The sequence below is a fragment of the Centroberyx affinis genome, unplaced genomic scaffold, assembly GCF_046629955.1.
Source record: "Centroberyx affinis isolate AG114_WGS23_722 - 3 ecotype Tasmania unplaced genomic scaffold, CSIRO-AGI_Caff_v1 ptg003328l_1, whole genome shotgun sequence".
NCBI classification, from domain to species: Eukaryota; Metazoa; Chordata; class Actinopteri; order Beryciformes; family Berycidae; genus Centroberyx; species Centroberyx affinis.
In genome coordinates, this window is record NW_027281329.1 from 226,083 (window position 1) to 250,287 (window position 24,205).

The 24,205-nt window shown below is 40.7% G+C and overlaps 2 protein-coding genes across 3 annotated transcripts in view; one reads left to right on the forward strand and one right to left on the reverse strand.

Moving 5' to 3' along the window:
* The window catches only part of zc3h3 (zinc finger CCCH-type containing 3), a 46,550-nt gene extending 41,644 nt beyond the window's left edge, over positions 1-4,906 (reverse strand). For both annotated transcript variants that reach the window (XM_071538709.1, XM_071538708.1), the window contains exons 1-3: positions 4,858-4,906; positions 1,861-3,334; positions 1,160-1,344 (exon numbers count right to left, since the gene is read on the reverse strand). In XM_071538709.1, coding sequence (XP_071394810.1) covers positions 1,160-1,344; positions 1,861-3,334; positions 4,858-4,903 — 1,705 coding nt within the window. In that variant the 5' untranslated portion in view covers positions 4,904-4,906. The remainder of the gene's footprint in view (positions 1-1,159; positions 1,345-1,860; positions 3,335-4,857) is intronic.
* Positions 4,907-5,876: 970 nt separating this feature from the next.
* Positions 5,877-13,235, forward strand: cyldl (cylindromatosis (turban tumor syndrome), like). The gene is made up of 15 exons (XM_071538710.1): positions 5,877-6,190; positions 6,513-6,951; positions 7,091-7,369; positions 7,826-7,907; positions 7,998-8,176; positions 8,619-8,784; positions 9,671-9,812; positions 9,911-10,014; positions 10,130-10,228; positions 10,321-10,384; positions 10,686-10,818; positions 11,351-11,459; positions 11,535-11,653; positions 11,778-11,991; positions 12,100-13,235. Exons 2-15 carry the CDS (start codon positions 6,517-6,519, stop codon positions 12,282-12,284), a joined length of 2,310 nt encoding a protein of 769 aa, XP_071394811.1. The 5' UTR covers positions 5,877-6,190; positions 6,513-6,516; the 3' UTR covers positions 12,285-13,235.
* Positions 13,236-24,205: the final 10,970 nt, after the last annotated feature.

Genomic DNA, 24,205 nt, shown 5'->3' on the forward strand with positions numbered 1-24,205 from the left:
TCTTCTGTCTCCTCTGATTCTGAGTCCCCAGTCCTCCCCACCTTTGATTAGGAAATACTTGCGTTCTTACTATGGGTCTTTCGGGTTCGCCACATGTGTACATCTGGCATGAACAGCGGGAAATGATGAGAGGAGGGAAGTGGAAAAAGAAATAAAAGCTGATCGAACCAGAAAAAAAGGTGTGGGAAAGAGGAAGCATAAAGCAGGGAAGAGAGTCAGAGAAAGAGGAGAGAAATGAGCAACGGCGAAGCAGACTGATAGACACAGAGCCATGGGGATGAATAAAGCCTAATGTTAATAGTGATGGCTTTTCTAATGCCTTCTGACTCCATTGACTATGGGAGATTACACCAAGATGGGCATGAGGCGTGTAGGGTACACACAGAATGACCGGAGGGTTGGGGGGGCAAGGGGAGGGAGCATGAGAGGGAGGGAGAGGGGTTGTAAAAACACTGATTGCTTTCCATCAGGTTAGGCCTATATTCTACAGTTCGTTAAAACAATCCAATTTGCAAAAGGATAATTATGCATTAGCTCCTTTTTATCTACTGGGGGAAGAGTGGTGCCAGGGCTTGATAGCAGTGGCGCTGCCTGCTTCCACCTCTGCAAATTACCTACTATCGGCACTTGTTCACCATCACGGCTGAATTGGGCAATCAATTAACCTCCCCCCTCCTCCTCTTATAGCCCCCCCACGCCTCTCCTGTGACAGCCAGCCACACAAAGAGCCTCTAAGAAATACACAGATATGAGCTGTTGCCCTCTACTGGAGATGGCTGTAACAGCTATAGTCATTAGCTAATAGTGACAGGCTATTGAAAACACTAAAAATAAAGGACCACAGCACAACACAGTTGTACCACAACTAGCTGCCAGATTAGGTATGGGCCTTCCTCTAACCATGTAATGTCATTTTGCATGGATGAGCACTTGGTTAACAGCTCATTAGAGCAATTAGTCATAGCAGAGACTGATAACAGAACAACTCTGCAAAATAAATTAAACTGAGCAGGAAAATAATAACACTAGTAATGTTGCTCTGTGTAGTCTCAACAGCCCTGTAACTTCCAGCAAAATAATGTAAAGTTGGAAATAAACTTAATCCCTTTGTGGCGTCTAGGGTATAGCAAAAGGTGTGGGTCATGTTTGTACTCCTTACCTATCCTGAAAGAGGTGGGGGACAGCCGACGCAACTTGTGCCTACCAAAAGACACAAGCTCCTTGGATGGTGTCTTCCTCACCCCTGTGGGGCTCCTGGACAAGGTGTGTATCGGCCCACGGAGGGAATGTTTGCTGGTCACCATTAGTGCTGGTGGACTGGTCCCCCTCTCTAGCACAAATCCACTGTGGTCACAGGACAATGTGCAAAAGATAACAGTAAATTGCTTTGGACATCTTTGGTTAACTAAGGGTTACTGTTAGGCATAAGATGCTGAACATGATCCATTTAAATTGATGTATGAACAACACACTAATGTCACTTGGCATTAGCTCACTGTAGACCAGCGGTTCTCAATCCTGGTCCTTGGGACCCAGAGTACTGCTGGTTTTCTATCCTACCAGGTAGTTAATTGCAGTTAATTGTATTCACCCGGCATCCCAGGTGTAATATATTCTCTGATTAGATGGCTAGGATGAAAACCAGCAGGACTCACAGTCCTGAGGACCGGTATTGAAAACCACTGTAGACTCACTTCAAAGAATAAGGAAACATAAGTCATGCTTTGCTGCCACCTATTGACAAAACACAGTGATGCTCAAACCTGGGAGATGGCATAAAGTGTCCCAGAGAAGAAAAAAAAAATCAGATACAGAAAAAAACAACAAATCATAGCCTGTGCTTGTGTCCCCCTTTCTGACCTGCTAGCAGACCTCCTGATGATTTTCATCCTGCTGCGGAGCTTGAATCCACCAGGGGAGGAGGAGGGCTGGACAGAGGCACGGTGGGATAGTGATGGGGAAACAGCAGGCCCTCCTTTCACTCCTTTGTAGCTTTTTTCTGAGGTCCAGTGGAAGGCAGACCCACGACGGGCCACTGTGGCCCCTCCTGCTACTGCCCCAGAGGCACTCTGCCCCCCAGCCTTCCAGCGGTAACGGCTGCTAAGAGAGTTGCTGGTGGAGGAGGATGCTGTTGCCTTTCTCATTTTGGTAGAGTGAGCTGAAGCTGGTCGAAGCTTCTTGGTGGCTTCTCCCTTCTCCAAAGCTCTCTGAGCAAGAGCCAGGGCTTTGGGTGACAGCGGTTTTCGAGACAGCCTAGCTTGGCCTCCAGCAGAGGAGGAAACCCATGTGTACTTTGAGGTCTTGGGGGCTCCAGTGACTAGACTAAGCCTTCGAGGTAACTTCTTGCCAGGAGTTCGCTTACTGATAGTGGAGGAGGGGGGGCTTCCACTGGCAACTCCTGCATTTAAGAGTGATGTTGGGGCAGCACTCATACCTTTGCCTGGGGCCTGAGTAATGGATTCAGCCTGCCTGGGCCCCGTTCCTCCCATATCCTGGCTCTTCACCCAAGTGAACTTGGATTGTTTCAGAGGAGATGCACTCACTTGGGCTGGGCTGCTCTGAGACCTGGGGTTAAGGGAGATTTGTTGTGATACCTTAGTGACATTACCAGCCATGGAATTTGCAGGGTTTGCCATAACTGACCGTTTAGTCTCAGTGCTGGTTTTTCCTGACAGATGAGAACTGATCTGTAATTTGGAGCTGCTCTGCACTTTGGTAGAGGTGTTGGTCTTGACTGAGGAGGGCACCTCTGAAGAACCGCTGTCTGTCTTTCCTGACAGGACCACATGCCTCCCTTCAGCTCTCTGCTGAAAATCTTGAGTCTGTCTGTGGGGATCTTCTTGTTCTACACCAGCGCCTGTCAAGGCTGAACCTCTTTTTCCAACTTCATGCCGAGACTCAGGTGCCCCTTTATCTGTTTTTCTACTATCTGTGGATGCATTACTCGTATGCCCCTCTTCCTCTCGTGGATCGACCGCTGATGATAAAGTGGCAGTTTTGGTTCTATCAGTTTTATCAGTTCTGCTGCGGCTGGGCAGTGACATGCTGTGAGATATGCCTGTTGCCGATAGGGAACTAGATAACGGGGCAGAGGAGGAGGTAGAAGCTGAGGGCTGTCCGATAGAGGACTGGGGGATCTTGTTATTCAGAGAGTAGGTCTTCCTCCAATTTCCATGGGGCTGAGGGGCATATGATCTTCCTCTGGAGCTCTGTGGATGAACGACTGATGCAGTTTGACCCCTGCCTCTGGCCGAAATCGGTCTTGCTGGATGCCACTGCTCAGCTCTAGCAAAGGGAGCGTTGCCATGGACACTCTTGTGGTTATTGATGAGATCTGGGAATTAAGAAAAGTGGGCAATTCAGTTGTTCAGTAGCTTGCAAACAGATCATGATAATGAGGAGAAGTAGAACAAAGAGACCAAGGGGCTATTCCACAAAGGAGGCTAAGAAAAGCGGGGCTTGCTATGAAAATCCTAACTTGAGCTAATTTAGCAAATCAATCCTGAATTAATCAGTTCCACAAAGCCACCTTCCAGCTAAAGTAATCAAGCTACATCAAGTCTGGTTTGAACAATCAAGATAACTGCACGTTCACAAATTTAAAAGAAGATTTTAAAAAAAGTAGATTTAGTAGGATATTGCTGATGCACAGGAGACTCTGACAGGAGTAGGGATGAAATCCTTAGACTGATTTTTAAATTGTTGTTTACATTCTAGCAAGTCAGTACCATTGCTAGAATGCTTTGTGAATCCAAAATAAACATAATTCTGTGCAGTCATACTTTGTTGTCAATCAACTTTTATTTATTACATCATATCGTGGTTGTATCAAATTGTGAACCCCATATCGCATATCAAAATGTATCGAGAGATAAGCATATCGCCCCATCCCTAGGTATTAATATGTAATCAAATGTAATATAAAAATTACAGGTACCTCTATAAAATGAAATGCAATATGAAACATTGAAGTATCAAATCATGGACCCTATAATTTCACAAAATATCATTTTAGAAAGACTGAAAATAGCTACTCTATTTTGTAGCCTAAATTAGACTACTGGTGACCAAGAACCTATAATTGTCCATCATTATTTGTTTCAATTTCACTAGGTCTACTAAGCCAAAGCCATGGTCCCAAATTATTATTATCGGTCTTATTTCAATTGCAATTTATGCTAATTCTATTGGGATTGTATTAGTAAGTAGGCAAATAGAGCACATTTAAAAATGACAACAACAAAAAAGCCCTCTATATTTTAAGTGGACTAGTCTAACTTTGGTCCAAGTGTAGCCTATGTCAAATTGTGATAGTTTAATGAAAAATCAAACTTTTATTTTGGATCAGTGGGGTGGAGGATTGTGACACCGGTTGAACCAGAGTTGAAGCTACTAACCTGCTCGGGACCAGGCTAGTCTGGAAGGATGAGTTTCCATGGTAATTTAGCTCTGGATTAACGTTATTTAAACTGCTGGAACTATTATTATTATTTAAACTGGAATTGAATTTCTTGAAAATAAACCTGACTTGCCTGGTTTAACCACACTCTCGCTTTGTGGCTAAACGAACAGCTAACGTAAACTATTTAGTTAACTTAGCTAGTCATGTTATCATGAAGCACAGACAAGGGGTGATAAAGCAGAGCGTATGAACCCCAGTAACGTCAATTTACCCTTTAACCGTTACCTAGAGTTAACGTTAGTTACTGCAACTGTTAGCTAGCTCCCATATGATTATCAACGGCGGGTTGGTTACATCCACATGACAGCTGGAATTTCCAAGTGCTCGCTGTTAAACCAACTGATCACTACCTGCTGCCTGTATAACAGTATCGATGATTTACACCAGCGACTTACTTTGGAGGAGTTCGATTTGCCTTTTCAATGCTTCTCTCTCCTCCATGTTTACGTCTGTCGATTTGTCGTCATCAAGCAGCGACAAAGATAGGCGTTCTTGGATGATGTTTTTTACACTGCCCAATCACAGAACGACTTCTGCCGCTGTTGAGCCCTCAACGCTGTCTCACAGACAAGCTCTCGTCTTGTTAATTAGCTGCAACCAGACAAAAAAATTTTCATCCCTCTCCCAGACAGATTGCTCAGTGCGGCTGTGCTGATCTCCAAACACACATGTGCAAATGGTTTAAACTTGGCTTTTGGTATAAAAACAGTGCATGTGGTATGAATGCAACTTTATCAAGTCCATGGCAAAGACTTTGCAATTATACAAAGATTACCTATTTAATCAGCAGCTGAGTATTAATTGTATGCGTTGCTCACAGGGGTGGACTGGCCACCTGGAGTAGCAACATATGAAAAAATAATAAAAAGCCCCATGCTGTTTGGTATAACTCTGATGTAGACTGGCTGTCCGGCTCCATACAGGTATGTGTGGGTCATAAGTTCTTCACGTCAGGGCCAGGAATTTCAGAATTACAAGTTAAGCGTGCATGAATGATATAAACAAGGGGGTAAATAGGACAGGGAATAGCCGAGATGTGACATTTAGGTGTGTGTATGTGTATATAAATATATATATATTTATATATATATATATAGTTTGAATTAAAATACATCAGCCCATATATAAAACCCCATTTTCATTTGAAAAATTCTAAAAAAAATAATAATAATAAAAAAAAAATGTAGAACATTGTAATGTTCTACATGTGTCCATATTGTGAGGAGCAGGTGGGTGTGGGGTGTGGGTGGCGGGACTGTTTGGGTCTTTCCCATACACTGTAAAGGTCTTTCCAGGGCCGGTCTATCTCAGTCAGTCCACCACTAGTTGCTCACTTTATGGTGCCATACTGTACCTATGAGACATAGCTGAGGGCTCAAACACCTTTTAAACAGTCGCGGGCACGAGCTGTGTTTTGTAGGGTTTGTTTGAAAACAGCCTACCACAAAAAGTTTCTTGTGTTTATACTGCAAGATAGTAGCAATCTACTAGCGAAGAATTGCCGTGTCATCACTGCTAAATTGTATGTACAGAGACGGCAGAGTGTCATTTTAGTCAACAGAAGTTACGTGAATTGTAAACTGCCGATGACGCTGATGGCCCTTCTGTGAAATGAAAGGGGAAGTGAAACTTGACAGAGCAGCTGGCCATTTGGAGAAAAACGAACAAGAACTAACACAGAACTAGCATAGAACTAACGTTAGCATTAAGGTTACCCAGCCAGAGCAGGTAACGTTTGCCCATGTTTGTTTGAGAGAGAGTAATAAATCAATAATATGAACTGTCTGTCAGACTAAAGTTGTTGTCTTAGTTGTTTTACTTTCATGAACGCTAGCTTTCAGTAATGTTGCTATCGTTGATGTTAGCTTGAGTGTGCTTTTAGGGGGCGTGATCTTATTTATATTCATATTCTGATCGTTTGAACATGTTGAAATTGTGATTATTATTGTAGTATACTGACTATTTTCTGTCTCTCTCTCTTCTCTCTCTGTGCGCGCGCGCGTGCACGCTTGCATTTCTGTCTAACTTCTTCTACATCTCTTTGCTTCAGCATCATGGACTCATCAGACAAGAACATGTACTTTATCATAACAGAAAAGCCTGGCGACGCCTACATCCATCCAGGCCGCTTATGTTACATCCCAGAGTACAGATACACATCAATCATGAAAAAAAAAGACCCTCCCACAAAGTTACCTGTCATCTACATGGGCTCACATTTAGATACGTACTTAAAGGAGAGTGACATGGAGCCACTGACTGTACAGGAGGCTGAACTGCTGCAAGCCCTGGGGGAGGACTGTGAGAGGCTGAAGTGGTACAAAGAGGAGCAGGCTCTCAAAACAGCTCAGGGGCTCACAAAGGGTACTTCAGTTACTGTGGATGAGGGAGAAGAGAAGCTGAGGGGGATCATCCGCTACATCGGAAAGCTGACAGAGCCAAAGTTTTTGGATCCCCTACCCGGAGTGTTCTTCGGGATTGAACTGCAGGTATGACTTGAAATTGCTGTGATTTATGAATAAAGATAAGCTTGCTGTTTGTAATTTACAGCATGTTCACACATGGAGGTATTGAACTGAGGATGTGAGAGAGATTAACTCAGGGGTGATTGTGCTTCTTTCCTTCCAGGGAGCGGACAAAGGAAAAGGGCCAACTGACGGGACCTACAGGTTGAAAACCCTCTTCAAGTGTAAGAAAGATTGTGGCATTTTTGCCCCATTCTCCAGAGTCAGACCTGTAGTGCCAAGCTCTTTGTCGCCCGCAGTCCCTCAGCCCGCCCCACAGGCACAAACAGACCATCTGAACATAGGGGATAGGGTCACTTTCTTTATGGATGATCACTGTGGCCATGGAATGGTGATGGACCTGCAAGAGAGGGATGGACAACAGTTTGTTCACATCTCCACAGTGAGTGATGATTTGCCTGTGGTATTTTTCAGTTGTTTAGTTTAATTGGTACTAAAGTGTCAGAAATCAGCATGTTGTTGTACTGCCACTGTGTCAAAACTCAATCACCTGTAATATATAATATAAGCATCTACAGCACAAGCTCTAATCAGCCATATTCCTTCACAGTTACTCACTTCTTCAGTCTGTGCTGAAACATACATGTACACTAGCTCAGACCACACCATCCTTTTTAGTCAGTAGCTCTAGTCATACTTTTCTAGCTATATAAAACAGTGCTTACAATTCTCTGTTTGCGGCTTTTTACTCTCATGTCTTCACAAGTACTCCTGTTCATCCTTTAGTTCTTTGATACAGCCAGTCCTTCACAGGGTCCAAATAATGCACTTCCTTCAGAACAAAGTTAGCAATTTGCAATACATTTATGTATTCATTGTTCTTTCTTGTTGTTTACAGGACACAGATGAGAACGGGAAGACAGGGGGCGAAGTTGAAGTTCCACTGGCCTGCGTCGCTATGGGGGAGGTGCTAACTGCAGGTTTGAGCCCTTGACATAATGAAGTGTGAGGCTATTACCCACATTTATAATAAAGTTGACTCAAAAATTTCCTCTTCAAATTGACTCTAGAGTCAGAGCGCATGGACATTGATACACCCTTGGCGGAACCAGATATCGATGCTCACCACATGGGTCTGGGTGTGAACTCTTTGGTAGAAGTGAAGTTGAGTGCTGGCAATTCCTATGGTACTATCCGCTGGATTGGCACTCTACCTGGTCGACAAGAAACCATGGCTGGACTAGAGCTGGTAATCTCTATACTGACATCTTACTGTGCAGATTCAGAACTATATGGTACCTGCTTTCCCCCAAACTTGCAACTTTTAATTGAAACTTCTATATGTAGTTATAGAAAAAATTTTGAACTGCTGAAATGTTAAAAGTTCATGATATAGCTTTGGCACTGAATGAGTTGTCCTCAAAGGGAAAACTGGATTGCTGGAACAGATTTTTAAGCTGTAAAGTAACTCAGTAACAGGCTGTGATGGCCATACTCCCTTGTCCTATTATACAAAAAAGAATCTTCTAGATTTATTGCTGCTTCACTCTCTGACTTGGCAATGTTTAGTTTGTAATGTAAGTTCTAAGCATTTGCAAATTATTGCTGTTCAAGTCATGTTTTCTTACCAAAACTACATATAGTCTTATATGTTCTGGCATTACTCTACATCTTTGTATTTCTCTCTTCAGGAGGACAAGAAAGGAGTGAGTGATGGTACCTTTAAAAATGAGCGCTTCTTCCACTGTCCTCCCGGAAGAGCTCTTTTTGTCAAGCTGGCCTCATGCCGTCCCGACTCACGCTTTCAGAACGAATCAGCCAATCACAGTGAGAAGATTGCAAAATATGACTTTGCAGGTCAGAATCTGATTGGTCAACTAATTTTTTACTTTTTGAATTTTAGCCTTGAATATTGCCTTGCTCACAATTCTGTTATGTTATGGGACACTGAAAGACCATGGTGACAATGCAACGCCCCCTTGTGGACAACAGTTCTGTTGGCAGCAGAGTGAATGATTGGTGGAAAACCCCAACTTCTGCCTTGTCTCCAGTCCATATTAACTTAAGTGGAAGTTGTATTTTTTGACTGGATTCCTGAGCTGTTTTTGGTTTATTTTAATACAAAAGAATATTCTACAGTAGAAAGCATATTTCACTCTAGATTAACCATTTTATGTTTTTCCTCCCATATTATTTTAATTTAAAAAATAAAACTAAACATTACATACAGGGCAATATACAGTATACATATAGAACACATATGTTCCTCTTCAGCTCCCATATGTCTGTATATATATACAGTACTGTGCAAAAGTCTTAGGCACCCTAGCTTTTTTATATAAAATGTATGTTTGATGTTTATTTGTTTTCTGCTTGGCGTGTCAGTAGACTGTTCTTATAGTACATTTCTTTGATATGGATGGAGAAACTTTTCATTTCATTATTTTTGAAAGCATCTTTGCTTTATGGATGTTTTTACATGTGCCTAAAACTTTTGCACAGTACTGTATATGTAACACATAAATAGCTAGAATGCTGCGTTTACAACAAACTGATGGCAACATTGCGTTGGAGATGATACATAGAATGTGATGCATTCAATTGTGAACAAGGCGCCACTATTCATCTTAGGCTGTGTATATAATGCTTTATGTGCCACCATTGCCTTATATGTATGTGTTTGTGTCCTTTCTGAGCTTATGTGTGTGTGTGTGTGTGTGTGTGTGTGTGTGTGTGTGCTCAGAAAGAGAGACAGAGCACAGTACAGGGAAGCTGGAAAATGTTGCTCCCATCAATACTGAGCAAGTCAACCAGGTTCTGATCGGACGGATGAAGGGGATCCAAGGCCACTGTAACTCCTGCTACATGGATGCTGCCCTCTTCAGGTTAGGATGATGACTGTAGTATCATAATAGACTTTGAACAGGAATTTAAGCCATGGTGATGCTTCATGTCATACCTCTGTTTCTCCCTGTCTGTCTAGTTTGTTCTCTTGCTCCTCCGTGCTGGACTCCATCCTGTTTAAATCAACAGAGCCTCGAGATGCCCCGATTCAGAAGACCCTGCTCAATGACATTGTCAACCCCTGCGCAGGTGTGTGTTTACAAAACATTCTTATTTTTTAATTTTTGTGGCAATGGAAATGTTATTATGTATTCGTAAATACTGTATGTGTCCTACTATCCGTGTTTACTGTGATCCATACACAGTAAGGGCTTTGTGGAAGGGCGGCACGTTATGAAGCTTCGGCAGCAGCTGCAGAAACACGGCTACAGCCACTCCTTCACTACTGATGAGAAAGGTAGATTTAATCTACAGTTAGGTGGAAGCTTTAATGGCAGTGATTTTTGGTCGGTTTATATTCTATAACTGTATGTGACTGTTGTCTTTCAGATCCAGAGGAGTTCCTCACTGTCATCATGCACCACATTCTCGCCCTGGAGCCTCTACTCAAACTGTACTGTTACAGCATAACTACCAGTGTCTGCTTACTTATATCAGCTATTGGACCTGTTTTCATTGGAGTTTTATGCATTTTGTTAAACAGATAGGATAAAGGTTAATTGAAGATGCTGGTGATCTTCATTCTTGGCTGTACACTGCAAATCATAGTTGATGTAGAGTTTATTGTGTATAGGGCATTTCCCATTGCATAGCTTGATTCTAATGATTTTTGGACGATCATTCCCCCTCCATTTGGAAAAGTCACTTAATTCTTCGAGAACTTACACTGCACATGTCTTGCCTTCTCCCCCCAGTTCAGCAGATGGTAAAGTGCAGGAGAGTTATTGCTACCAGATCTTCCTGGACCAGAACCACAGCCTGGTGCTGCCTACAGTCCAGCAGCTACTGGAGCACTCCTTCCACAGCGCAGGGCTCAAACTGGCCGAGGTGGGATTACTTGACTTTCTGTTCATACTGTACTGCTAATCAAGGTCAAGGTTCAACTCACTTTCATGTTACTCTTGAAATGTCCTCATGTCAATTAAATCTTTCATGAAATGATTAGAACTTTGATTTGAACTGTAGATTAACAATGGAACGTCCACATGCAGATAGATCCATATGCAAATTTTCATTTAATTAAGTGCAAGCTTTCAGTCAAACAAGACCCTCTGCAAGGCATACCAGGCAGACAATGGATTAAACTAAGAGTAAATTAAATTCAGCTTTAGATCTACTATCTAATGTTTCTGTCATCTCAGTTGATGCCAATCTCTGCAACTAATATCAAACTTGTTTTTTGTCAGGAGAGATTAGATGAATTCATCTGTGACAAACATCCCCTGTCTGGTTTCCCTGTAGATGGTGCTGTTGGCCAATTTTCTATGCCGATCCTAATATCTCCTCCTAGATTGAGTGTATTGACTCCGCCGCTGCCGCTGTATTGTGGTATTCTGATTTAGTTGTTTTATAATTTCAGGTGCCCTCCTGCCTCATCCTCCAGATGCCTCGCTTTGGGAAGAAATTCAAGATGTTTGACAAGATCATTCCCTCTCTAGAGCTGGACATCACTGACCTCCTCTCAGAAGGTAGTGTAAACCCCCACACACACACACTCAAACACAAATGAACCAAGAGAATACAATATTTAGTGTGTGTTTCAGGTCCTCAGCAGTGCATGCTGTGTGGACAGCTGGCCCATGAAGAGTGCATGGACTGTTTTAAAGATCCCATTTTCAGCCAGACAGGATTCAAACTCTTCTGCAAGAAATGTTCTTCTCAGGTGGAGTGTGTTGTTGTTTTTTATTATGTGTGGACACCCAAGTCATTTCATACATCTTTGGCATACCTCAAGGCTTGTCCAGGATAGCGTGTTTTTCTTAGCTATAGTATGTTTTTCTCTCCAGGTGCACTCTCATCCCCAGCGGCAGTCCCATCGGCCAACCACTCTGGAGATCCCCGAGGGTTTCCTTGGACGCGGCGCACCTCATTTCCTGGCCAGAGACAAACTGGAGCTGTTCGCCGTGCTCTGCATCGAGACGAGCCACTACGTCTCCTTCATCAAGCACGGGCCGCAGAGCCAAGACTGGATCTTCTTTGACAGCATGGCTGACAGAGAAGGCGAGTAGTTTGCATTCACATTTTGTTTTTGTTACAAGCATACTGTACCGCTGGTTCTTGTTTCTTCATATGCTTGGCTCACTTCTCCACTGTGTGCGCTTTTGTCAGGGGAGACAGACGGCTTCAACATCCCCGAGGTGCAGGCCTGCCCCGAGGTGGGCATGTACCTGGACATGTCCCTCGCGGAGCTGGCCAATCAGGTGCCTCGGGACATGAAAGGTGTGGCCAAGCGTCTCTTCTGTGATGCCTACATGTACCTGTACCAGAGCAGCAGCATGTGCCTGTATCGCTGAGAGGGGGGCGTCATTACCATGGAAAGCCCACGGCTTTTTGATTGCACAAGTTGATAGTAAGCAAATATATCATAATATATTATACATATTATAATATACTAGCATCCTGTTGTTGCCTTTGCTGTTCATGTAAATGCCTTTTTGCCCATCTTGAAAGAATGTGTGAAACTACACACATGACACATAATGTGTATATGTTGTTTTGCCCTAGTGTTGGGAAAGTAAAATTAGATTTGAATAATTTATAGCAATTTTGTCAAACTTCAATAATATTTTAGGATTGAAGAGTACCAACTGACACATCAACAGCACAACTGACATATTGATTGCTCATTCATTTTGAATTGTAATCTGAAGAGAAATAAATTCACAATCACTGAGTACTGATACAGTATGTGATGGAAAAGATAAATTACACTTTGCACTGTATTATTAAGTAGTATTAATTCCTCCTGATGTAAAATATGTATCTTTACATGGTAAACGTTTTTATGTGAGAGCAAATTTGTTTGTCTTGTAAACATTAACAGGTAAAAAGATGCAGTTGTGCAACAAATCCATGTGAAAAGGCATGCCTCTATATTGTACTCTAAACACTGTATTGTAATTTGCTTGATAAGATCACCATTGTACCTTAATGCTATCTGACTAATTAGGGTTTAGGATGGTAGCTGGATGAGTTACTTAAGATATTCCAATTAAATTTGTTCAGTTTCTTTTGGTGTTTGAAAGGTTTTGTTTAATGTGGAACATTTAATTCCAATTTTGCCTCAGGGAAGGATTTGCTGTTCATTCATCCAACTACAATATATTACATTTGCACTTAAAAGGTTGTATTGCCACGAATGTGATTCTGTGCTAAATCTATTGTCTCTTATATCTATGTTTGTCGTTATGGTTTCTGATACAGTACATTGAATACAACAATTAAGCAAAAAATAAAATATATATAAACTACCACACACATTACTTGTGTTTTATTATATTTGAAGAACAGAAGATAGATTTCCAGCATATTTAGATGCATATATACATTTTTATTGAGAAATACCTTAGGCAAAATCTGCAAAAAAAAAAAAAAAATAGCCAAAAGCTAAAAAGAAGAATCAAATGCAAGGACTAGTGATGGGAATACTTGCTTTGAATAATATCATGAAGATATCCTTATGGCTTTTTTTTTGACAGTCAACCAAGTAATCAATATGACCTTTATTGTTTTTTACAAACTGACACAAGGATGATATAGTGGCTTTGATATTCTGGGAGAAAAGCATTTTTCACTGTGAGAGAATGGATTCGGAGGCAGAAAGATAGAAAAGAGGACAGTGAGGGATGTAGGGCAGAGCACTGGACACGAGCAAGTGAACATGTTAAGATTATCGTGTCCTCTGCAAAACCAAAACCCACTGCTTCCATCCTGCTGTGTTACACAGTCTCTCCTGTCAATGAGGAAAGAAGGTCAGATCGTAGCATCGAAAGCATCGTCCAGAGTGATGGGGACATGAAGCGGCAAGGCATTCCAGACATTCAGCTTTAAAAAGGTGGCTATATAACAGTGCTCATGCATAAAAGATCAATGTGGGTGTGAGGTTTGCTGGACAGGGAAATGTCATGTTGGTTTAATGGCAGAACGAAAGGGCTCACTGGCTGCACGGGGCCACAGGTGAGATCTTTGTGTGTGTGTGTGTGTGTGTGCATATCCGCATGCCTCTGCATTTGTGGGCCAACTGCCAAAGGTGAGATCTGTATACTCTGTAATGTGTGTGTGTGTGTTTGCTTGGAACAATTGCCTATTAAGAGCACATAAAGCAGCATGCATATTCATGACTCACACAATGAATTACTTCATTTGGCCATAAAAGAACATTTTTACATCCCTGTGCTTTTTCAAGATTTTTTCAGGACACTTCTAATCTTCCCTTTACAGAAACAAGCAAAGTGGTGGCTCCGATGCAGATGAAACCTTCATAAAACCAGTACTGAGAACACTGTGATAAGGAGAGCAATTAAAATTCTTTGGCTGTTGATGGAAGCAAGCTGTAAAATGCTCTGGAGAGGTAGTTATAAATCTACCAGAGGGTATTTGGAATAGAGTTGGCTGGTGAAAGGGTATCAGTGCAACTGCATTTTGGAGAGCAACACTTTTAAAACAGAGTGACTTGGCTTTCTCTGAGGTAAATGACAAACTGTCTGTGTGACATTAGTGACCTGAAGCCTATTGCAAACAATAAGAGCAGTTGTCTAGATTGTTTCTGACCACTCACCCACTGCAGTGGACTGTAGCACTGCTTGTATTGAAAGTAAAGCAGTAGCAAATTCAGTCATGTAGAAATTCATGAACCACATCCCACAGCACAGAACAACTGGTTACCTCATGCTTTGCTTGTCACAGTTCAAAGGCTTACAGTGAGATTCATAACCTTGGCCATTTCTTTTTTTCAGAGCTCTGTAGCGTCTATTACACTTAATATCACAACTAAATGTGTGCTTTGTCTGCTTTGAAGTGTGCTTCTGACTCACGTCAACCTTAACTCTGTCAATCGGACACCATGTACGGCAGGACTCACATGATCTGAATACTCTCCAAGGATTCCCACATTGAAGTGTCAAGACATGTAGCCGCTCTCTCTCTCTCTCTCTCTCTCATCTTTTTTTTAAAAGGATGACTTCTTGGATATTTGTCTTCATTCTTGATGCTTTTGATCCTGCTGTCCACTGTGTTTCCCCTTCCTCTCGCTGTGATCAGCTCAGTGAATGACCTCTACACTAGCTGGAGTGATGTGCTGTGCTGTGCTGTGCTGTGCTGTGCTGTGCGGTGCGGTGCAAGCTCTGCGCTCTGTGATGAGTGAGCAGTAACTAATGGTTCTCTCACATACCCGAGGGCACGGCTGGCTACAGCAGGGAGCAGCCTTGAGTCTTAATACTCAGCCCTGCAACTCAACAAAATAGCGTATTCCTTTAATCCAACATGCTCAGCATTTTACAAGCATATGCATCATTACGCGAAATAAAGTACAGATTGTGTGTGTGTGTGTGTGTGTGTGTGTACATATGGGGAGGGCTAAAGTTTAACTAGTCTCCAGTTTGTTGAAAGAAGATATTTATTGTCTGCATAATAAAACACACAAATAAAGCCCAGAGAGCAGTAGGCGTTCATTTCAAAATCAACATGACATTTCTTGTCTTGCCCCATTCATTCCTGCACTTATTCCTGGAGATTTTAAACATTGCACTGTCATACTCTGTCCTTGTTACCCATTTCAGATCTGACCATACCGTATTTCCATCAGTGGCTTGTCTCTACAGTGTGTGGTGGAAGCCTACAAATAAGAACGGGGACATGTGATCAGTCTTGATGGACTGGAACTCCTACCTTCATCACGGTGTCCTGTGTAAGAATTCAGATCTGTCTACCTATTTGATTTGAGAAAAAAAATCTGCTGTACAGTAAAACATCTGTCTTAATCCTAATCCAGTTCAGACATTCAGCTGTACAGAGCACGTCTCTTTACGCCGTGTACAGTCAGTGTTTCATGGGTTAATCCCCATGCTCGCTAAATTGCAAGACAACTCTTGATCTTTTCTCATTCTGTTTCATCCATTTTATGGAGCTGTGGGGATTATATCATTGTAGTTTGAAACTGGGGGGGAAAGAAAGAGCATTCCTGACTGTGAATTTGTTGTCTTCATAGTCACATATTTCCCACAAGAGTTGTAGGGCAGCATCCGAGTGAGCTCTGTTTTTGTGTTTTTTTATTTCTACACAGTCTTCGACATGTTTTTAAAATGTATTTATATATATTTATTTTTTGGATGTCTCTTTCCTCTTAACAAACCATTCACCTTTTGTCATCTCATCTCCGTGAGAGTAAAAAAATTTATTTTCACATCCACATTTTATCATTGCTTAATGTCCATTTTCAACAAGATTCATAAAAGGTTCCTCTCCTCCCATGAGAACTGGTTTTATTGCTCTCCCTTTGAGATTTATGACTTTCAATAGCCATATGCTCTTTTAATAAGTTATCATTATTAACACTCATAAATGTGTCATTAAAGCACACATGCTGGCTTAATGCAGTCGTCTGTACAGGGGGTTGTGAGGCTTACATCTCAAGAGTCTTAAATTAATCATAACACTGTGGCTGCGGTGATCCTTTGATATTGCTGTGAGCTCTCTCTGTCATCAGCACATTTGGGAGCCAGATCTACGTCCATCATGTTGAGACAACATATTATCCCCCCTCGTCATGGGAAATGTTCACATGGGAGTGGCTGGCCAATCTTGCATCTGCATAATTTAGCACTGTAAAGGTTAACCCCCTCTCATGTGCCGCTTCACAATGTCCTCCAAATACTGCAGTGAAATGATAACAAGCATGCTAGTTCAGCCAGACTGATCCATATTTCCATGTTTTCCCTTATACAGTATATCAGCCGAGCCCCAGGATAGTTGAGACATGTGAAGAGGGTGAATTAGTTTCTAGAGCATTATCACACTGTCTTAGTCCCAATCTCCTTCATTACATTCTTGGATAAAACAATGAAAGTAACTGATTGAAAAATAAAAACCTGGCATTAGTTGGCTGTGATGAAGCCTGAATGAACCATGTTGTCTGTCTGAGCGTCTTCAGTTACTGTCGTCCTATTCAGCAAGAACCATCCATTGGGACTTCCACTGATTTATCCATCACAATAAACACAGAGCTGAGCTTGCCCATAAGGGGACTGTAAGACATGGCCTTTAGTGAGAAACCATTGATCGATCCCCCACAGGCTGGCCCTCAATAGAACTGGCGGTCTTTGTATGTTTCTGTTCAGCTCCTTTGTGTAATGTGGATGCTACTGATGCCTGAGCTGATTTGAAACTTTAATTCAGGGGTTTTAAGGGACATCTAGGAGTCACAACATTTTTGAATGTCTACCATACAGTACTGTATGACAAAGCTTAGAGACTCTCATAACTGATAGAAAATTGCAATTTTATGTATTAGAGGTAAAAATAAAAAAAATCAATCACAAAATATAAACTACCTGGGAAACATAACAAATCCAACTATGAAAAGAATATTCTTATTAAATGAATGAGTGAATGTACTGGGGACGATCAACATTGTCTTATTGTTGTGTTGGGATATTATGCACATCAACATAATAAGACATGCACTTGAATTTGATCCTGCACCTTAAACAGCTGATGAGAACAACAAAGCACCTTAATCAATGGCAAAGCTCCCTATGGCAAGAATGTGAATACTACTTGTGTAGTCCTGAGATAACGACAATTAATGCAAGGCTTGGATTGTTCAATTATCATCAGAGAGGGAAGGAAGTGCAGACGGTTCGGCTCGTTCGTCTGATTAAGCGGAGACCTCTGTAACTCTGTAGCAACCGCGGAGCCGTAAAGAAAGCTTGATTCTTGTGAGAAACACCATGTCAACGGAAGAGATCAATGAGCCCTCTCTAAAAGGCACACAGTCAAACTCTCAATTAGGCTATAATTAGGAGCTAGCTGTCTGTCTCCATATGATATCCTCATTAAACCATTCTTACAAGTCAGACCAAAAACGACTGTATTTTAACACTGGACTAACAAAGTAAAGGAATCACAGCAGTAAGAGTCTCTGCAATGGTATTTGTTTAATCCTTCATGGGAGAATATGACTGTATGACTGTATTTACTGGGAGTAAACACACTGGAATTAGATACTTATCATGCATGATTGATGATCAAAACAGCAAACATCCTGGCTGCTAGAATGTGTTTTGCTGTAACCTTTGACCTGTGCTAACTCTAGACCTGTTTACCTGTCTCTCTGTTTTCTCTTTTCATACCGACTCCTGACCTCGGACAGCACTAATGAGAGGAAGCAACATTGACTTACCATTCTGACCGGGCTCCATGCAGCCCTTGGGTTTTTGCTGTTGTTGGTCCTTGTAAAGATAATGCTAATCATGTTTCTTTTTAATGATGCTGTTGTTGTTGTTGAATGAGTAATTCCATTGCGATAATGCCATGAGGAGAGATGTGTATAGACTGCAGTAATACTACTACTAATAATAACAACATTACTACTACTACTACTACTACTAATAATAATAATAATAATAATAACAATAATATTACTATATGCAAACGAAGTGATTACGATTCTATTTCAACCACGCATTCATTCTACAAAGAATGGGTTTAGCAAAGCTTAGCAAAGAAATTAAATCTGCAAATGCAGATTAAGTGGACAGTTTGATTCTAAGCACAAACTGGTGTCAGTAAATCCTTTGCAAGAAATTTCCAATCTTTTGAAACACTTGCCAGAAATGATGCTGTGATATTCCATGCTGAATGTCTTTTTCTGCCAATAAAAATTCCCTCTTACTGTCGAACTGGTCCATTTGATCCCATTCATTGTGATCACACTGTAAAGGCCCTGACTTTGCCCTAGTTGACCAGGTCAAAATAACTTTTGCCAACACCACATGATAATGAGATGATTGTGATGCGAACATGGCTTGGTTCTTGTACTCACAGAGGAGGCTGTTATGGGCCATATTGGCCACACTGACCATAACATCTGAGATTCTCTGGGATGGATAGGCTTCAGCTGGGAGTGAATGTGTAAATTGAATACATTCATGCTCAGCTGGTTGCACAAGCTCCTCCCAACAGAATACATCTCTCAGTAAGAAAATCTGACCTTCAAACTGCGTTGTGAGATCCATTTGTATAAATCACAGGCTCATTATATATCCGCTAAACATGGCTACCCATGCAAAATCACACAGCATTTTAATACGCATTGGAAATGGATGGGTTCACATTTACATTGCTATATCTATTTTCTATTTAGCCTGAACCCTTCTGTGCATTCTATGTGTTAATTTGAGGGCAAAGCCTTCATCTTTCAAGGTAAGAAAGTAAGACAATAACAATGACAGTGTCAATAAATGTCAATGAATTTTGAAAGAACTGGATTATGTGGATAATTTTCATACTGCCACACTTAATGCATTCTCGGTCTAAATATTATTTATTTATTTATTTATTTGTTTATACACACTTTTCAAAACCAAACTTACAAAGTACTTCACAACCAATGAAAATAAATATGAACAATTGACATAGTATAGCAGCATAGGTCCAGCCATAGGGATAAGACAAATAGGAAATAAATAACAAACAATGCAACAATGGTTCACATTCTCAAACCTTACTATGATCTTTGGCTTTTATTCAGCCAAAGATAAGGTTTGACAAGTGTTCTGATGAAGAAGAGTGATAAGATGAAGAAGACGACGATACTGACTCTTGATGATCTTATGAGTTGGGATAATGCTTGTTTTTCATGGTTTAGCCCCACCTAGATTGATTTCATTAAGCAGAATTCACATGGTAGCAGGTCTACTAGATCTACAGTATATTGAGAGGTGACTGCATCATTCCATTCAGAAAAAGCTCTTTTGGTCAGTCAGCTTTCTCAGTGAGAGCCGCACATCTTTGGAATACACCCATACGCAATCAAACAACATATTTAAACATAGTCTAAATAAATGGTTCATTTCTAATCAAGCTTGTCAACATGAATCCTAACCCTTTTTCAGGGCAACACTAATTCGTTATCTTATTTTTCTCCTCATTTTTTTTTTTTTTTGGTCTCATATTTCTCCTGTCTGTCTATCTGTACTGTACAGATGATTGTATGTTGTGTTTTTTATGTGCTTTTAATTACAGTTCCTGGCCAATAACATCTGGCTATAGAGACTAGAGTTGAAAATTAACCAGTTGGCTAACACTGGCACATGTACCCTCGGATCAATTAATGTACATGGTCCCTGTTTAAAAATAAATAAATAAATAAATGACTGAATGACTCTGCCAACCTTAGCTCCTCAGGCAAGTCTTTCCAACGCCTGGCCTGACAGCAAAATAATACGTTATCATTATTCTCAATGTATTATCATTCAAATCACCACATTGCATCCTCATAAAATGTCTCCTTGTGACTTACAAAAGGCATTCTGATGGTTATCACGTTCTATGTGTCCGTGAAATGTCTGTCAAAAGTGGCATTAAGTGCACCAATCTCTCAGTCTGCCAAGTCACATTGAGAACGAAAGTGACTGTCCCGACACTGTGAAGAGGGTGACACGCTTTCATTGCAGTAACAAAGGATCAGAGAGGCTGCAGCTCAAAGCCAGCACAGCCACAAAGAGAGACACAGATTTGGCAGATAAATATAGAGAATGTACCTAGATGCAGACACAGAGAATGTGAGTTTGTACATGTGCACACATACACACATGAAATACATACAGGTACTGAAAAACAAGCAAAAGTGTCCTCAAATAAACTAAGAGATCAGTTGAAATCATCATCATCATTATGTGAAATCATCAAATGGTAAGGGCAGTCTGGTTGTGCAATACTCATACATCTGGAAACAAGCCATGTACTTCCCTGCTGAATGATGGGCAAGGGCTTTTATTGTGAAAAGAATAGAACAGAATTAAGACAGAAAAGAAAAATTGGCTCCCTTTAGAGCTTTTACATCTTTACCTGTTTGGTCAATCTCTAGGATAGGACTGGGGCTCAATCAAGTGTCCATAATTCTAGTATTGAGTATCCAGAAGGATTTCATCTTGCCGCAACCAGCAGTGTGGTGAAATTAGTGGCCCTTTGTCTCTGGTGAGCACCAGCTAACAAGCTCAACCTGAGGCATGAGATGTCTATGGTTCTCCCAGCCCCTTACCATATGATTTAATAACTTACATGACCTCAACAACAAAATTATGCATAACCATTCCTTCTGAAATGTAATGAAACACAAAACCTAACTCTTACGGCCCGCTCTATCAACAGTGAAACATTCAGGGAGGTGAAATAGAAGGCTAGTTTGTTAGCCAAATGTAGTATGTTAACATCAGATTCAGCAGAATCCCCTCAATGTTAGATCAAGGTGTTTTCATTTTCTTTATTTTTTCTTTATTTATTTTTTTTACAGAAAACAAGTGGTATATTAAAGCAAAGTGGACTCAGTGAAAAAAAGCCATATTTAGAATAAATATTGATTATATTGTTAGTAACAGAGATATAGAAAATGTTAATGGCCAACATACAGTATATTTTCTAATTCCACACAGGGCATTGAGTCGAGCGACCATTTGCATGCATGCTGAAAGAAATGCAATGGCAACATCTTAATAATCAAATAACCATGAGGCCACCTGATGTAGCTTCATTCAAGGTCAGCATGCTTCATCATAGCTTCATCTTATGCCTTTCATCATAGTTTTGTTTCAACAACAAATCTAACTGTCAATTTACCATGTAAATCAACAACAGGAAGGAAGAACTGGACACAAAGGCAAATCCTTCAACACAAACTACTCTTTCCTGACTGTCAGTCTCTTGTCTCAATCCTCTGTATTAATATTTTCCTTTTAAATAATAAAATTATAAATACATGTGGCTTCCCAAGATGGAAATCACTCTCCATGTTTTCCTTTCTAAAAGGTAGATATTGTTGATGTTTCTCCAAATGAATGCAACGTGAGTTTTCTCTCTCAATTTGCAGGTGAACATCGATCAGAGATGAAACTGTGAGTCTGTCTTCAGGTCAGTCGCTCCTTTATGACACTGACATTCTAAATCTATGAACTCTGCTGCATTCTGTCCAGCTGCATTATGATTCATCAAATGAAGCTCAGGTCCCAGTAGACGATGACAGATGCGATTGATTGATGACAGAGATGTCTTGCTTGGTACATTTATAAACTTTATAAACTACACATGATTAAAAAACACATAACTGAATATTCAGAATTTGTATTAAGATACCGTATCTTTTATGTGGAAAACATTAACTGCTAATTCCTATTGCACTTTCAACTGTTTTAAGCCACAAGTTAGTTCACTCTAATCTTACTAGTACCTACTACTATTACTACTATACATTACTATTACCTATTACTACTACCTACTATCATATCTGAGGGGATACTTTAGGAAAATAAAAAGAAAAGTTATTCATCTTTAATTCAGCTTTTCAGGTGTAGAATTTATTTTTTCTAGAACAACCTGCGCATCATGCAACCCATGTAGTTAATAGAAACATGGGTAGCACTTTACAATGGCCTTTTCCAAGTGCATGAACTTTTAAGCACCGATAACATTTGTTTTGTCCTCCCTAATTATATTATTGTACCCTATAATTAATTTTTAATATGCAGTAATTACAAAAATAGTTACACCATAACTACCTTATAAATCTCTCATAATTACAAAAGTGTTACCCCTTAATTCCCAGACTTGTTGTTTTGTTACCCTGTAACTACAGCATTGTTATTTCATTAGTACCCCATAATTACAAACTAGTTACACCGTAATTAGCGTGCTGTAAAATAAAGCGTTACCACATTTTTGACCCTCTACTCTGGCAACAGAATTGTAAAACTCACTAATGAATAGGCCATTACTGACGTTATCTTGAGCCCACAGAACCATTTCAGAGGATCTAGTCATTTTTATTTGTTTTGAGTATTGTGCAATGAACATTGGGTGGTGATATGGTGATATTGCATTTTGGAATCAAGCGCTTCCTTTATTGACAGGAGATGATACAGTACATGAACTCATCATCCTCCCTCAAAAGAAAATGTCCCGATGGGTTTCTCAGGACAAACATTATCGAGTCGAAGAGCTTCATTGGTTGTCACTGAGGGATTTTTAGAACAAGCCAAGGCAGATGTGAGAAGCTAAATGACATTTGCGTGTGAGGCTGATGAATGGTATACATAGAAACTTATAGGAGAAAGGGCTTAAATAGAATTTTCCTCTTCGGATAAGATAAGCACAGTTGGCAAGGACTGAGGTGAGGGCAAAACACGTGACACATCTGGCCGACCCTGTCCCATCAAGTTCCGCTGTGAGTTGAGAGCCTCACAGTCTCTTTCTGTGAGCCATGTGGGGACATGCAGCTGGAAACAGCAGGTGTCCAGCTATGATAATACACACACACACACACACACATACACACACAGGAATGCTGTTCGAAGGCTTACACCAAGTCACAGAGGAACAGATTTGGGAAAACAGAGACGGGGTCAGCTTTAGGTCCTATGTGGCAGCGGGGGTCCTGTTCACATGCCAAGGGTGTCTATTGACGACCTGTCTGACAATGCCTCCCCCTGCTGCTTTACTCTACAGCTCAGTCAATCTAAACTTATACTTTATATTTTATACTTTGGTTCCTTTCCCACATGGTAGAGGTCGAAAGGTAATCCCGCTCAATCCAATATGACGCTGCACAAAGCACTGCTGGTTTTAAAAGTCTATGCCAGGTCATTGGAGTTCAATTGGCAAGGTGCGCAAACAAGTGTCTTATTAAGCAGGTGGGTCTATGACTAAATGTCCTAATTCATAGCAATCTGAATGCCTACATTTACTCTTCAACAAATATTTCAGATAAAGAATATATTAAGTTGACTTCCTCCCAATCTCGGAAACCCATCGTCTATCCGTCTCCTCCTTAAACGCAGCATAGTTTGGTCTCTAGCCCTGTAAACATGGACACAAACTTTACCTTGTAATGTATGGTCTTACTTTAAAATGTTGGGAAATAAAGAATTTGAGTTCTTCTGATCATTTTAGCATTATTTTTTTTTTAACATTCCATGATTGGCCTCTGTACAGAAAATGCCAAACTTGGCTGATGAAGTTTTCTTTATTCTGGTCCCATCAAACATGTTTGCAATTAATCTATTAACAAGAAATAAAAGTAGAAACCTTTTAATTCTGCTTCTCCCTTTTAAAACTGTCCACATTAGCTTTCAGTGGAATTTGAAATACAAATAAATTTTTTTATTGATAACATTTAAGGTGTTTGCTAAATAGATGTTTGCTATTAGAGTCCCTGGACTCTGAA

Excerpts from the sequence above, each read along its gene's own strand:
- cyldl (XM_071538710.1), top strand. The coding sequence starts at position 6,517 with ATGGACTCATCAGACAAGAACATGTACTTTATCATAACAGAAAAGCCT. Across the intron at positions 9,813-9,910 it reads ATGGATGCTGCCCTCTTCAG|TTTGTTCTCTTGCTCCTCCG; the intron begins GTTAGGATGATG and ends CTGTCTGTCTAG. Across the intron at positions 10,229-10,320 it reads CTTCACTACTGATGAGAAAG|ATCCAGAGGAGTTCCTCACT; the intron begins GTAGATTTAATC and ends GTTGTCTTTCAG.